The following is a 16,094-nucleotide window of genomic DNA, read 5'->3' as shown; positions in this document are numbered from 1 at the left end:
TGAATAAAATTCACAGAGATAAAAGGTATAGCACAGGGAATATAATCCATGATATAATAATAGTGTTGTACAGTTGACAGATGGCAGCTATGCTTGTGATGAGCCCAGCATAATGTATGGAGAAGTTAATCACTATGTTGTACACCTGAAACTTATGTGACATTGTATGTCAACTATACCCAAAAAAATTTTTAAAGGTGCTGCTTTATTTCCAATTGCATTTTCTACTCACCACAAATGGAAGCATAAATAAATATTTATATTCCTCTAAAGACTCTAGATGGGAAGTACTTCTAAGAATTTTAAAGGCAAAGACATAGAACTCACTGAGACAGAGAAAAAGTTATAGGTCAGTGCTACTATAATAGTTTCGGGGCAGGGGGAATGGTCTCTTTTGGGAAAACGTAATCAAATACAGGAAACAAAAAGAGATCATAGATTATTACACATTACACATGAAAATTAAAAATACAGTGACTTTATTTCCATCTTCTTACAGTCTCCAGTATCACATGTGGTAATAGGCATCATCTCTATAAACACAAAAATATTTCAATAAAGCATGTTACAAGATAGTATATGTAAGCAACAGTTTGGCAGAATTTTATCAACTCTAGTAGTTCGTAGTCCCCCTCCCCCACAAAAAAGCCAAGTTTTAAAATTCAAAAGTAACAGTTAGCTTTATTTAACATATGTTACACCTTAACACTTAAAATACCATGCTCTAGTTAAATATTTCATCAACAACACTGTATACAAATAAAATATTACACAAAATATATTTAAGAAAATGTTTTGGTCTTTGATCTGAACAATAAATAAAAACACAGGCACTTCTACACTGAGACAGGGAAGCAGTCACTACTCAGAATAATTTTGTGTAAGCGGCATGTGAAAATATGGCAAGAATAGAATCCTGGAGTTTTAAACTGACAATCCACTCATGAGAAGGTCTGCAGTTTCCATCTTTTCACTTAAAGTTCAGAAATGACATACACTTTCCTGGTCCACACTGAAAAATCATAAGCACAATATGGTCGCCAGGGTCCATTCAATTTTCAGTTGACTGTTACAGAATCATACTCATTACCGTCAAACACTAAAATCTGAGAACTATCATGATACCACCCATCAAAACAAATACAAGAAGAGTTAAACTTTCTCCTTTTTATGGCCCTAAGACCATAACAAGGTAAAGCGGATAAATGTCACACAGTGATTCTAATTCTTCAAAATTAACTGACCTTAACACAAGAAAATACTGTTGGGGTGGTGGAAAATTTTGACAGAAGTTTTAATTTTTCTAGGCAACTTAAAAAATTCATCCAAGTTTCATGAAAATAAATGGAGTTCCAGTCAACAAAAACCACTAGATCACATACAACAAAGATGTTTGTTTATAAACACCTAAATTGCAGATAATTCACTCATTATAATGGAAAGCTGGGATATGATCATATGAGGGTAAAACATAAATAACCTAAAATGGTCAAATTCCAGAAGCTTATGATTTCAGATGAGAAGGAAGGCAAATTAGAAAATAATGGCCATTAGCCATAGGAAGGATCAGAACCAATCGTCCCACCACATCCTCCATAAAAAAATTATAATCTGCTTTCCCTCTTCAGAAAGTACCACACTGGAGGGTTGAGAGGCCCTCAAATGGATACTACTAATAAAGGCAATTTTGATGGTTTAACATAGAAGTTACCCCTAATGTGAAAGAACACAACATGGGAACTATTCAAGATAGGTCTTTCTAGGCAAAATTTAGTTTGTATATATTTCAGCAATTTAAATGAGCATTTTGTAACCGAGACCAAATATCAATCATCTCTTGAGGTTTTCTACTATGTACTAACATCAAATCTACATAGGAACAAATGTTATTCTTGTTTTTCTCTTCTATATCAAATGTCTTGAAGCCTTTATGTTTCTCTGGAACGAGGCCGAGCTTCTGAAGGCACATTCCAGTATAAACGTCATCAATGGGGTAGAGAAGGACCTGGTCAGTTATATTGTACAGCCTCAGGGCCAGATGGCCAGAGTAAAGGAAGCCACCTCCCCCCGCATAAGGCGGATAGACGCCAGTGTAAACAACTTCGGGGATGTAGTACTTCAGTTTCTTATCCCGATGAGGTCCAGCATTGTGGATCACATCACCTATAAACAAATCTTTGGCTTTGTTCTTGGGTAAGCTATTCAAGTAATTCAGGATGTGATGGGTGTTCACAAAAACATCGTCATCGCCCTTAAAAACAAACTCGGCATTTGGGCAAGAAGTGCTCACCCACCTGAGAAAGAGCACTTCTTTCAAGGACAAGTTGAAGAAAGTGTCTCTGTAGTTCCACATAAGAATGTCTTGGTGCTTCTCACTCTCAAATTTCAGCATGTCGGACAGGTCTGGGTGGTTGTCCTCCGGCGGGGTCTGACCCAGTAAGAAGACTCTCACTACTGTTTGGTTCCCCACATTGGTTTCTCTGCCCCAAGATTCCCGAATTGCTTGCCTTCTAGCAAAATGTGGGATGAGGGACTTTATCGCCAGTAATAAGAAGGGTTTCTTTGCACATTTATCCGGTTGATCTATAAGTAGTGAATAATTTCGACATCTCAAATACAGCAGAAAGTCTTTAAATCTGTCTGGCAAATTGCTGAAACCTGAAACTACTGACATGACCCTGAGGTCAGGTTCACAAAAATTTAGATGGCTTATGTTGGAAAACCCGTACACGTCCCCTGTCTGGTTGGCCAATGTGTTCAAGATGGGATTGTACCGCCTGTTCAGTTTTTCTTGCTCTCTGTTCCAGTAGGCCACAGGGGGGTCCGAGATCTTCCAGAACTTTTCTTTGGGAATTATTACTTCCCCCTTTCCATTTTTTTCCTGGCTGCTACTTTTGGAGACTTCCACGATCAAATAAATGAAGACATTAACCATCATCAGGATACCCAACAATTTTATTCTTCGACGTCCAACACTCATTTCTCATATCTGTAATAAAAAGGAGCACTGTATTAATTAGGTAATTATTAGTTTGCATTTGTGGACATATGTCACTTGACTCTTTGTCTTTATCTTCTCTGGAATAGTGGTTTAGAACACAGATTCTAGACCTGTACTGCCTAGGTTCAAATCATGGCCCCTCCATTCTAGCTCTGTGACTGTGGGAAAGTTGTGTAGCTAATGTCTCAGTTGATACAATGTCTCATCTCTAAAATAGGGACAATAACCCACTTCACAGGATGGTTGTAAGGGCGCTACGATTTTATATGTAAAGATTTGGAAACAGTGGCTGGTCCATAGCAAGTACATAAGTGACTGTAAATAGTGTGGCTGTGTAAGATACCTGAGGGCAAAGATACGCATCTACTAAAAACCTCACAGGTGTCCAACTTCCTTGCTTATAAAGACACACATACAAATCAGTGTGTCGCAAACTGATTTGCTCACAATTCATAGCAAATACATTTTATATTGTGACCCGGTACACACATGTATTTATAGGTACATTGCAATGTATGAGTTGCCATGTAATTCACAAAATTCTCCATTTCCTTCTATTTCATTTTTTAGAAAATGGTGGTCCCCACCTTGAATTGTTTCTCAACCCACCATTTGACAGATGAAAACAAGTCAAGGGAGAAAGATTAACATGCTTGCCCAGGGTTGCAGGGTTACTAAGTGGAGGAGACACTAACCTTATCAAATATTCAGAAAATGGTAAGACTCATACCGGCTTTAACCGACTGGCCCAAAACTGAGAACGACTGAAATACCATCAACAGAGGAATGGATTAACAAACCGTGGTATATTCATACAGTGGAATAACCCTCGGCAATAAAAAGGAAATGACTTCTACTAGCAGCAATACCACAGCACTGTGCATGAAAGACAGACCTCAGGGGGCGCTGGTTGGCTCAGTCACAAGAGCCCTGAGTTTGAGCCTCAAGCTGGGTGTAGGGATTACTTCAAACAAAGAAACAAAGAAGTATTTATAAAAGAATAAGGAGAAGGAGAAGAAGACCACCACTTCAGGGCAGCCTAGTGGCTCAGTGTGTTAAGAGTCTCCCCCAGGGTCCTGCCCCACAGCAGGCTCCCTGCTCACCAGGGAGTCTGCTTCTCCTTCTGCCACTCTCCCACCCCCACCCTCCCCTCATGCTCATGCTCTCTTTCTCTTTCAGACAAATTTAAAAACAAAAGAAGAAGACCTGAAATTCCATTTATGTCAGGTTCAAGAAGACAAGATTAATCTAGGACCTAGAAATGTGAAAATGATAGGGATTGACATTTTGACTACAGAGAGGCAGGAGGGAACTTTCCAGGGCATAGAAATGTACTGTGTATGTCTTGGCCTGGATGAGGGTTTCATGGATGTATACATTTGTCAAAACTCAAACTATATACTTAAGAGCTCTGCTGTTTATAGCAAAATGAAAAAGGGAAATGAAAATGGCATTTTCGTGAAATATCAAAGGCCAAGAATAGATTCCAGGCTGCGGCCAACAGAAGAAAAGAAGAGAGAGCAACAAAATAGTTTGTGGGGGATACAGCTCCAGAGTTCTAGCACTATAGAGATCGATGACCAACAAGAGGAACCATTTAGATAAGCCTGACATTAAAAAACAACCCAAAAATGTGGAATGGCAATACACTATAAGGAATTTTCTTATCAGGTTAATTCTACAACTGAGAATCTATACTTAGAATTCCTAAGAACGGGGGCACCTGGGTGGCTCAGTGGGTTGAGCCTCTGCCTTCGGCTCAGGTCATGATCCTGGGATCGAGCCCCATGTCGGGCTCTCTGCTCGGCAGGGAGCCTGCTTCCCTCTCTCTCTGCCTGCCTCTCTGCCTACTTGTGATCTCTCTCTCTGTCAAAAAAATAAATAAAATCTTAAAAAAAAAAAAAAAGAATTCCTAAGAACGGTTGCATTCCAGGCATGGTGTAGTATCCTCCTTGATATGGTAAATCCATGAAGTAGGTGTTATTACTTTTATTTCCATTTTATACTTGAGAAAACAGATTTAAAGAAGTCACTCTTAAGGGCAGAGCTGGGTTCCAAGGCCACCAAGTCAATGAGGTTCCAAGGTCACCTAGTCAAATGGTAGCCACTCTCCTCTAGAAACAAAGCTGGGTGCCCATTTTAATTAAGGATAGTGTTTATTATTTCTTTAATATAAGAGGATTTTTAAGTTTACTGGGTTTTAACAAATAGTCCCAAATAGAAGTATTTGGCATGCTAAGAATGCTGTAAAGTTATCACATGCCTGACAGCCCAGATTAGATGGGCTGGAATTCACAAATTCTTTTATGTCTCTTAAGATCTGTCTAGTAGATCCCTATCTAGTTGCCTGTGTTTACCACAGCTAAATAGCTTTGGCTATAGACACAGCAGTAAAAGGTGTTTAAAAAAAAAAAAAGCCCCATCCCATACTCCCCCACTCCTAAAGCTTTTGCATAACTAGAAAACATGACAGATGACAGTTATGTGGGTGCCCTCAGCTCACCCAGTTAGCAGTCCCCATCACCATCCCATTTCTCCCCTTACTTCTCAACCACTACCTGTCTCCACCCCTGAAGAAACCCACCACTGAGCCACCAAGAAAGGGCCATTTTAAAGAAGATATTTATATATTTAGAGATTGAGCAAGCAGGGCTGAGGCGGGGTGGGTGGAAGGAGAGAGGGAGATGGAGAGGGAGAATCTCAAGCAGACTCTCAAAAGGTGGGGCTTCATCTCACAACGCTGAGAACATGACCTGAGCTGAAATCAAGAGTTGGACACAACCCAGTGAGCCACCCAGGTGCCCCAAGAAAGGGCCTTCTTAAACTTCCTCCAGAGAAGGCAGTTAAACCCACAAGATATTTCCTACTCCTTAACTCCAGTTTGAAAGGGCCCCAAGGCACACACAACCTGAATAATTCAAACACTCATACCCAAGTCTAGGGTCCGCACCCTCCTTAGGTCAGGCTCCTTTCAAATGAGCTTCTGGGCAAACCTAAGGAATAAACTGAAGGTCTCAGTCCCATACACCTTTGGCAACTTAAACCTTTTTGTTCTGGGCCTTACTTACACGGAGAAGAGAACTCAAATGGACACTCAGAATGTACTTGTACGGGTACTTCATACAGATAAAGAAACAGCCATCTTTTAAGAAAATAAATCATAATTTTAAGGGTTTGGTTTTGGGGTTTTTTGTTTTGTTTTGTTTTGTTTTGTTTGGCTTCTAGATGTGACAAAATGGTTTTCAAAAACAACTGATTCTCTCTAAATTGGGCTAACTCTCCTAAAGCTATAGTAGCTCTTGACCCCGTATCTCTGATCTCTATGTCTTGGGTGCTTCGTGTAAACAGCTTGAAGCAAGGGCAATAAGGAAAAGCATGAGGATGAATGGAGAAAGCCCACAATGAGGAAGATTTGGAAGGTACTCAGGAAAAAACAGCACACACTGTGAACAGCTAAGTACCAAAATTTTCAACTCAGAAAAGGAATATGGCTACCAGCAGACTATTTTTGAAATTTCTAGAGTAAGAGAGGTCAGCTTAAGGAAGAAAAAGGGGAAGCACAGAACTCTACATAATGAGTTCTGAACCTGTGAGCTGATCTTCCTAGGGGAAGATTCCGGGTGAATAATATGTGAGATGATTCCAGATAACTGAGCTGGTAGTACATTCAGGTTATGGGGCAGGAATCCAACCATAAATGTCTGAAGTGATGGTCTGATGGTCTGAAGTTTCTCTCATGGAAAGCACCGTTCCTTCTTTTGGGAATACTTTGAAGAAAACATGTTTTCTGGCAAGATTTCCAACTTCATCCATTGCAATTCAGGCTTTTACTTCCATGATCAAGACCCAGCCAGGACTTCCCATCACCTCGGCCAACACAGGGCTCTGTGGGTCTCAAAGGGACACCATCCCCACCTTCCATCTGCCCAAGGATTCCAGACTGCAGAGCATTTTCTTGTGCAATTCTCATCTGCGTCCCCTAAGGGAAGCTGAAAGGATAGCCCCTTAACAGTGAGAAAAATGGAGGCCCAGAGATGGTTAACTGAGCTGCCTAAATATACCTCATAAATACATGAGGGTGACATGATGCAGCTTTCTGGTTCTCAACCCAGGGCTCCTTGGATCTCCTTTTTCTACAAGGCACGGCCACATTCTTGTAACCCAACCCAGGTAGGTCAATAGCAAAGTCTCAAGGGCTGGCTCAAGACAAAAAAAAAAAAAAAAAAAAAAAAACCCCAAAGCACAGGAAAATACTCTTTGTTAGCTCAAATGGACCCAAGGTACATTTGATCATTACCAAGACTCTCCAAAGAAAGGGAAATGGGAGTGCCTAGAAGTTCCCAGCACCCCTTCTGAGAACGGGCCAGCCTTCCCAGGTCCAAATTCCCAAACATGCAGCTTAGGCTAACTCTCACCACTACTTGCTCAGTGCGTTTCTTCCAACCTGAGAAGGAAGGATGGGAAAACCGAGATTCTCAATTATACATTTCCATCTAGTTTAAATGTGGTCTTTTATTTGTGACCTGGGCATGGTTCCTCACATGAGAACTCGGCTTTTGGCAGGCTCTTACAACAAACCAAAGTTCATGGAAAGGAGGATGAAACAGTGACCCCATAAAAATATCTGTGGGAAAAAGCTCTCTGAATATCTGACTAAATATTCCCATTGCAGACATAAAACCAATACGTGTCCTTTTCTGAGCAGGAAGTTACATTGCTTAAAAAGAATTTGAGTAAGAAAACTTACCCCAAAGCTGGGGAAGTTGTTATACAACCCTTACTGTGAAACACAGAATTTTTATGGTGAGCAAGAGAAAGAGGAGAAAATCCCATATGCAAACAAAGAATAACCTTAGCTTTTCACCTTGTGCCTGGGAGTGAGGTCTCCCCACCCCCCATAAGGACTGAACAGTTTTGAAATTTCTGAAACACTTCAGTTAGTTCTGTTTAATGGAAAAAAACTTCCTTCTTTATTTTGCAATTAAAATATTTAGAAAAGCGAGGTAGAAACAGGAAAAATACACTTGTTAGCTGAAAATGGATTACAAAATAGCACAGATGTTATGCTTAAACTATGTGAAAATCCAGATAAAATAACCACACAAAACCAAAGCTGGTTTAATCGGGGTGGTAGGATTGTAGGTTATTTGAACATTCTTTAATGCTGCCTTACCATGTCCGCCCTTGAATAGCCTTGACCACACACATCTACTGCCTGTGTCATGGCCTCAGTCCCATAGTCACTCCATCACTGTAATGGACCCTGCAGGGTTCAGAAGAGGCTCTGGGGACAACATCCAACCCTAGCCCACCCTACAGCTTTCCTTGAGCCTGTGCTATTTATCTGAAGCCATCTATTAGAAAGGACTATGAATACCTATGCCCTGTTTTTTGTTTGTTTTGTTTTTTTTTAAGATTTTATTTATTTGAGAGAGAGAGATCACAAGTAGGCAGAGAGGCAGGCAGAGAGAGAGAGGAGGAAGCAGGCTCCCTGCTGAGCAGACAGCCCGATGCGGGGCTCGATCCTAGGACCCTGGGATCATGACCCGAGCCAAAGGCAGAGGCTTTAACCCACTGAGCCACCCAGGCGCCCCCATATGCCCTGTTTTAATAAAAACTGAGGTACCTGCCAGGCACCAGCAATCCCGTGAGGCAGGTACTCTCAGAGAGGTGATTTAACTTGTCCAGGGTCACACAGCTGATAAATGGCAGAGCCAGGATTCAAACCCAAGCAGCTTAAACCATGCTACAAGTGAATGCTGCTGCACAGGGTTATGACTAATGGGACATTAGTCTTATTTTCCATGGCTAATCTCCTTAAAAATTATTAAATATTTTAAAGCTTTGCATTTATACTTTTGAACCTACAAAACTACCATGAGTCAAAATCACATATGGGAGGCAGGGTGGTAAATAAGTAAACTTGATTAATGACTATGTAAAAGCCAAATTCTGGACAAAACACCTCACATACGTCATTTTGTTTCCCAATATGCAGTCCATGCAATTCCAGTATTTCATTCAGGGAGACTAGAGTGGGAACCATGGAATGGGATGATCCTAACAGGTCTTTTCCAATTCTGAAAGTCCTAGAAACACTGAAACAAAATGCTGGCCAGAAAACATTTTAATGTGGCCAGGAAAACTCATTCTTAAAACTCTGACTCCCGGACATTTACACACACTCTCTCTCTCTCTCACACACACACACACAGACAGAGCCAAGGAGCTCAGGGAGGTGGCTACCACTGGCTAGCCAGGGACAGAGCCAGCAATCACACCTGGCCTGACCCAAAACCTGTGCTTGGCACGGCCCTGCAGTATTGCCAAGGTTAAAAAGAAAGGCAGGACCTTCTTGTGACCATTACGTAAAATGAGCAGCCACCCCTGTCCGGTCAGGCTGAGGCAAGGAGGCTGAAAATCCAAGCTCTTGGTTCAATCATGATAAGGGCTAGCAGCCTTTGTGTCCAGGAGTCACTGCTTCCTACTCATCCTCCCCCACAAATCAGACACACAAATCCTCAAGGGGGAAAGAGCCCAAGCCCACTGCCATCCCACGAGAGCGGGGGAAATATGTCCGTACACGCTTTGGAGAATGGGCACATCCTTCCGCAGACCACTTCTCTCCCCCACCCTCCAGGAGCCTGGGGAGAGTGGCTTTCCTAAATCTTTATCTCCCAGGCTGCTCCCATCTGTTCCCTGGTCCCTGCCAGACCTTTCCAGGCTCTGCTCTGATAAACAGAGACAGGGACAGTTTGCAGCTAAGTGGTTCTGGGGGAGAGAACAGCTTTGAGCACTGATGCAGACAGTGGGGTGATCAAGGTATGAGGGAAACAGCTCGGTGGGACTGGAAGAGCTGGGCCATACATAGAACCTGTTCCTTCATAGTAGCAAGAAGCCTGGCCTGGGTCCTTGCCAGGGCTGGGCAGGGAAGCCCAGGTCTTCCCCCTTAACCTCCCCTAGAAGCTGACACAGAGAGAGAACATGCATGTATCTCTGATGTTGCTTTCTAATCTCTAAGTCATGCAACAACTACCAGCTACATGCAAGGGATCTGGTTCATAGTCATTAGTATGAGTATTAGTACTTAAAAGGGAAAAGAACATATAATGAATCTGCTCACCCACACCCCCCCACAGGCAACATTATACATGAAAGTGTCTGGCAGGACATGTTCTCGTCCCCAACTGATTACAGTTCCCCAAAGTCCAACATGGCTGATGTTCTCAAGTAGTATTTATCACTTAAGATAAAATTATCACTAAGTTCCTTCTTCAAATAAACATGCACAGAACTTTCAGAAAAAGGGAAAGAAGAAAATTTAGCAAATGATGACAGGGAATTAATCCTCCCAGAGGCCATCTTGACCCTGCCTTTAGTCAAACTGACAAGAGTTTTAGATGTTTAGTGTAAAAGAGTACGGAGTTATAAAACAAGCCTAGTAGATGTTTGAGGATAGAAATGTTCCAGATCCATTTTCATTTTGAAGGTCAGCCAGGCATCTGGAGTCAGCCCAGAATTAAATTCTGGTTACATTACCTACTAGCTGTGTGACCTTGGGCAAGTTACTTGACTTCTCTAAGTCTGTTTCCTCATTTGTAAAATGGGGAAGATATAACATACCATTCCAGTCTGTTGTCTACCACTCAATGGACATTCAGTAGTTCTCCTTCAAGGGTTCTGATTCTTCCAACACTAAGCACATTTCTCAAGTTTTGTTGCTCACTGCGCCTTTTATAAATTCTCCCTCTCTAGAAACCCATCTACCCACTATCTTAAACATCACCTCCAAAAGTAAGACCACAGGTTGACCCAGTTAACTCCAAATATTAGCCACTAAATGTTTTGTAGGGTCCCTCTTCCTAGGTCCCCTATTTGTAATGGGCCGATTTCACAGGCACCTGGATGTACACCCCAGAATTACTTTGAACTGTTGCTTCACCATGCTCTCCCCGTCCAACCAGGAGCCGAATCTCATGCTCCCATGTGACACACATCTCCTCATCACCTCTCCTCTATTCTATTCAGGCTCGGCCACACTGGCTACTGTGACAGCCTACTGGCTTACTTCCCAGCAGACTCCCAGATACACCGTCTTCCCCAACTACTCAGTCTTTAGTCCCCTGTGCACGCACGCTCTCCCTGCACAGGCTGTCCCCCCCACCCCCGCCCCATTTGGTCTGACAACCACCAGCAGGCTACTGCTCGCTCAAAGCGTTAACTACCTGTGTTGTCTTCTAAAGCTCCTCTCCATAGAGCTCAGGGCCTCATGGACTCTTCCCCTCTTCTACAAGGTCTCCTGCCCCGTGATATGCCCCAGCCTAAACACCAGCCTCAGTCCTCTCACTCACGTGCCCTTCTGCTCCCAGCCAGGGCACGTCATAATGATTCGAGTTTCCCTCCACCATCCCCAGCCAACATCCCCCATCTCCACACCATCCACACTTGAACATGTAAACATAGCAAATACATTTCTCTTCCAGAAAATCTCAGCTTTGCTTTGCTATCTGCAGAGTGCCTTCCTTTTGCTAGGCCATCGAGCATCTACTCCTTCCAAACAAATTCATTCCAATGTCACCTCCTGGCTAGTACACCCAGCTCCCAAAAGTTAGGGCATCCTCTCCTGATCATGCTGGCCAGACCTGGGCATAGTCCATAATCGAGGTCTTCACATGATACCACCATTACCCCAGCATATGGCACCTGAGAGTCATTCTGCATTTGCTAAATGGACAGATATTTTGGTCATCTGATCAAGTTCATTGAATACAGTGAGATAGTCAGTAGAAACGGGATTAAAACATATACACTTTTTCTCCAGAGTGTATATGACACTGGAAAATCACTTACTTAGTGCTGGCAAATGACACACACACATATTTACATAAATTCCCCTTTTCAAAGTACAACAGAAAAAGATTTAAAGGATTTTTTTCTAGTGTTAAGAGAGAGATGAATTGCAGGAGTAGTGAGTCTGTATTAAATTTAGGAGTTTGGGGACAAGATCTGAAGCAGTAAATGGGGATGGACACTATGGCCCAGGCCCTCATTTCCCACAGTCAGCCCAGACCCACCAAAGGCAACACACTTGGGTGTGTTTGACTGAGCGTGCCCTATGTGCGGGGAGTGCACGTGCTTCCAGGTGAGGGCTCCGTCCCTCGTCTTGCAGTAGACCCCACCTCTGTCCTAACCCCAAATAGGGGGGCCTCCACACCTCCTTCCTGGCAAGGGGAGGACCTTGAGCAACTGCCATCAAGACCATGACAATAGAGGCCCAGGGCAAACATGTCTCAAGGAAGGAAGGGCCTTCGCACAGACTTAAAATCCAAAGGGTACCCACTTCCCTAAGGTGGGCTATCATCTTAGAAAAGAAATGCTGAAAGGCAGGCAGTTGTTTCCTATGGAGTTTTTTTTGTTTGTTTGTTTTGTTTTGTTTTGTTTTGTTTTGAGAAAGAGAAAGAATCTTAAGCAGGCTCTTTGTCCAGTGCAGAGCCCTTTGCGGGGCTTAATCTCATGACCCTGAGAGATCATGACCTGAGCCAAAATCAAGAGTTGGATGCTTAACTGACTGAGCTACCCAAGCTCCCCATTCCTGTGGAGCTTTATGTGTGTTGGAAGCCCATGTTAAGAGTTGTACATGGCTATGCCTTGGTAAGTGTTTCCACTCCAAGCTCCGGGACCTACATACAAACAGTGCAGTCTGGCAGGCTCTTAATAGCCCTTTCGAGAAACCTTGAGATTTCTCTCTGATCCATCCTTCTGTTTGCTTAGTGGCATTACATGGGATGCATTTCAGTCTGGGTCCAACCAGGAGGCAGAAATCACACAGTAATTTAAGCACCAGTTTCAGAACCTGGTGAGTAAGTATAAAGATGGAATAGAATTCTAACAAGTAGGCTTTGGCAGATGAAAAGTACCAGAAAAAGGACAAACGCAGAAGAGAGATTCAGAGCTTATTTGAGAAGGTATGGATGGCAGAAAAGTTCCTGCATTCCCAGGCCAGAGACAGGCCAGTGCCCAGGAAAGCAGGAACAACCCTCTGGGGTACAGGCACAAAGCCTGGAATACACAGGCCCCATCAGGAAAATGAGAGAAAACAAGTCTTAGAAACTGCTGGGTGAGCGTGCAGAGAGAATCACCACGCACAGGGAGTCAAGGGTGCTGCCAGAACCAGGCAGTGGGGAGACCCCCTTCTACCGCAGGTTAGCATGTCAATGTATGGCTGAGACAGGGGCAGCTTGTGGCCACAGCCTGGGACAAAGATCAGGTGGCCAGCTCACTAAATGGCCAGGGTTTTGGGGCTCCAGTATGAATATACATGGGGCTAACAAATAGGGGCAGAGAAGCAGTGACCTCAGGTGAGCCCAGGCTCCCCCAGTCCAGCACTGCTGCTAGAGCTGGAAAAAGCCATGACCCCCCTGCAGGTCCCTAGGAGTACAGTACAGCAGGTTCTACCGGAACCCGGTTCCAGACCAGGAAGGAAATCCCATACTTCTGCAACATCCTCTTCAGAGCCTCCACTTACAGAAGGCGAAGGTAAAACATCTGAAGTCCCTGATCCATTTTCATCTATCAGGCAACATACAGTGAATTCGGAGCTGAGATGCAACAGTCAAAAACTGGCCCAAGTTCTCCATCTGTTAAGTCACCAACCCAACTTCATCTCCAAGCATACTTTTTTCTGAGTCTGAAGTCGGGAGGAAAGGGTTATTATAAAACATGGATCTGATACAGTGAATATAGGTGACTGCCCATTAGCGGACAGCAGAGGTGAAGGCAGGACCTGAAGGGGCACAGGGTGTCTGCAGGCAGAGGTAACCCGGCCAGTCTGTGGGCTTAGAGGACACACTGGGAAGAGGAAGTGAGTGCTGGTGGGCCCAGGGCCTCTACCCAGAAGAAGAGGACCGGTATCTGTGCCTCACTGAACAAGGGCAGCCACCAGAGAGGCTGCTGGAATGTGTTCTTTCTTTCACAGGCCCTCTATGTAAAAAAATAAAGAGAAGAAAATGGATTAAATCATACAGGAATATAAAATAAGAGACAATGAAGAACTCCAAACGGATGTCTGTGTTGACAACAAACACAGCTGGCTCCTGAATTCACTGAGATTTTTAGTTTCAGTGGGAGGGGGAGGGGACAGAGGGAGAGAGAGAGTCTTCAGTAGGCTCCACACCCAGCACAGAGCCTGACGTGGGCCTTGATCCCATGACCCTGGGACCATGACCTGAGCCGAAAGCCGAAACCAAGTCAGATGCTTAATGAACTGAGCCACCCAGGTGCCCCACTGAGATTTAATTTCTGTAAAGCAGATTTAGTTCACAGAGGAAAGAGCATGATCTGAGCAGTCTGTCTCCTATCAGCAGAGCTCTTGTGCATCTCTGCTGGGACACAGGCATTTGTTCTGGCTTATCAATCATCACTAATGAGTTGTTGGTGATTTTCCACATAACCAAAAAAAACTGATTAAGGACCTCATAAATGCATCTTTTTTGTCTTATTATTTCCTTTGGGAAACTACAGAGAGAAAGTAAACAATCCAATTATTCTCCTCTCCTCCCCTTCCATCCCCCACCAAAAAGAAAGGCCAGACTGGTTTATCTTCACCACACACCCAAGAACACGGAGCTACCCATGTGTTGACTGTGGACGCTGTCCTTCTTTTTAATCTTTACAAAGAAAGGCTATCTCCCTGTTTTAATTTACACTATTCTTTTCACATGCTTCTTTCCTGATTTTCCTACTCTTCATGCCCTTTCCCATTTTTCTATGTCAGTGGTTCTCCTCTCATTTAATCTTCACAAGCTCGAAAGTATGAAGCAATTAGTCTGAGGTTATGGAGCTAATCTGCGTGGAGCCAGCATTTGGACCCTGGACCCTGACCCCAAGACTAAGCTCTCACTCTTTCTACCACCTAATGTTGTTGCTCAAGATTTCCAGAATCCCCAGATAAAGCTGGACTTAAAAAAAACAATTTTGGAATGAAAATCTCAATCAGCATGAGAAAGGAATCCTGTAGACAGAATCCCGTGCTGAGAACTGTTCACTGGTTCACAGTGCCGGAGGTCCTGGTCCGCTAAGGCAGGTGCCTTCCCAACCAGGGTTGGAGTCCCTGCAGGTGAGGGTCAGGTACTGTCCACACTAAAGAACGAGAGACAGGGGCCTAAACTGGTCTAATCATAAACTCACCCAGGCAAACCCCTTTGTGAGATCTGTTTACACAGAGAAAATGTTGCCTTTTCATCCCAGCAGCGCAGCCTGAAGCAAGGGGTCCCAGCATGGCCCTGTACCCTGCTCCAGGTCAGTGCAGAGCTGGCCCAGAAGTCAGGAGAGGAGAGGACCCCAGCCCATGTCAGAAAAGATGACCAGAGAGTAAGCGTTGGCCACAAACCATATTATCTCACCCTTTCACTGGTTTTCTCCATCACAAGCACACACACTCCACACACACAGATCACAGACCAAGCTTATTATCAAAAAGAAGCCATAAGGATTTCCTCTCCAGGGCCTGATAGCTCACCTACGCCAATCACCTCATTTGCAGAAGAGGAAACCAAGGTACCAGGAGGCCCAGAGTCTTAGCAGATGACCCGCCAAGGGCAGAATCAGGACAGTTGAGTCCAGCAGTGAGAATCACTGTTAGTGACAAAGTCTTTTCCTCACAGTCTGCAGCTTTGATTCTAGGCCTTCAACATAAATTACAAAAAGGCGAAGAGGCGCACTGCTCCAGCACTGCCCAGAGGGGCACCCTCCCCGAACCCCTCCTCTCCTGGGTGTGTTTGTATTACTTCCCCTTTGCTGCTGGAACACCTAACACACACATTTATCTGACTTATCCGCTTGTTGTTAACAAATCTGACACACCCACAGGATGTGGGGGGCCTCAAGGACAGGGGCTGGGCCATATCCACATGCATTTCTGTATCTCTTGTGTCTGCTGCTCAGACTATATAACAAATCTGAAGACGTAAAAGGGGAGGAGCAGTAAAGAAACACGGACTAACTAAAAATGTTTATTTTATTATCTTTTTGATCAAGAGTACACACAACTCTAAACAAGTCATTGTTGAATAATTTCACACACAGGCGACCATGT

At 43.7% G+C, this 16,094-nt stretch overlaps 1 protein-coding gene across 4 annotated transcripts in view; it reads right to left on the bottom strand.

Annotated features, from left to right (window-relative positions):
* Nucleotides 1–464: 464 nt before the first annotated feature.
* The window catches only part of B3GNT2 (UDP-GlcNAc:betaGal beta-1,3-N-acetylglucosaminyltransferase 2), a 27,930-nt gene continuing 12,300 nt past the window's right edge, over nt 465–16,094 (bottom strand). For all 4 annotated transcript variants that reach the window (XM_080812852.1, XM_080812853.1, XM_080812854.1 and 1 more), the window contains one exon: nt 465–2,989. In XM_080812852.1, the coding sequence (XP_080668978.1) occupies nt 1,787–2,980 (1,194 nt within the window). In that variant the 5' untranslated portion in view covers nt 2,981–2,989 and the 3' untranslated portion in view covers nt 465–1,786. The remainder of the gene's footprint in view (nt 2,990–16,094) is intronic.

This window comes from Martes martes, assembly GCF_963455335.1.
Source record: "Martes martes genome assembly, chromosome: 9".
In the NCBI taxonomy this organism is placed as follows: Eukaryota; Metazoa; Chordata; class Mammalia; order Carnivora; family Mustelidae; genus Martes; species Martes martes.
The sequence above is the reverse complement of the archived record's forward strand: the minus strand, read 5'-3'. Positions and strand labels throughout refer to the sequence as shown.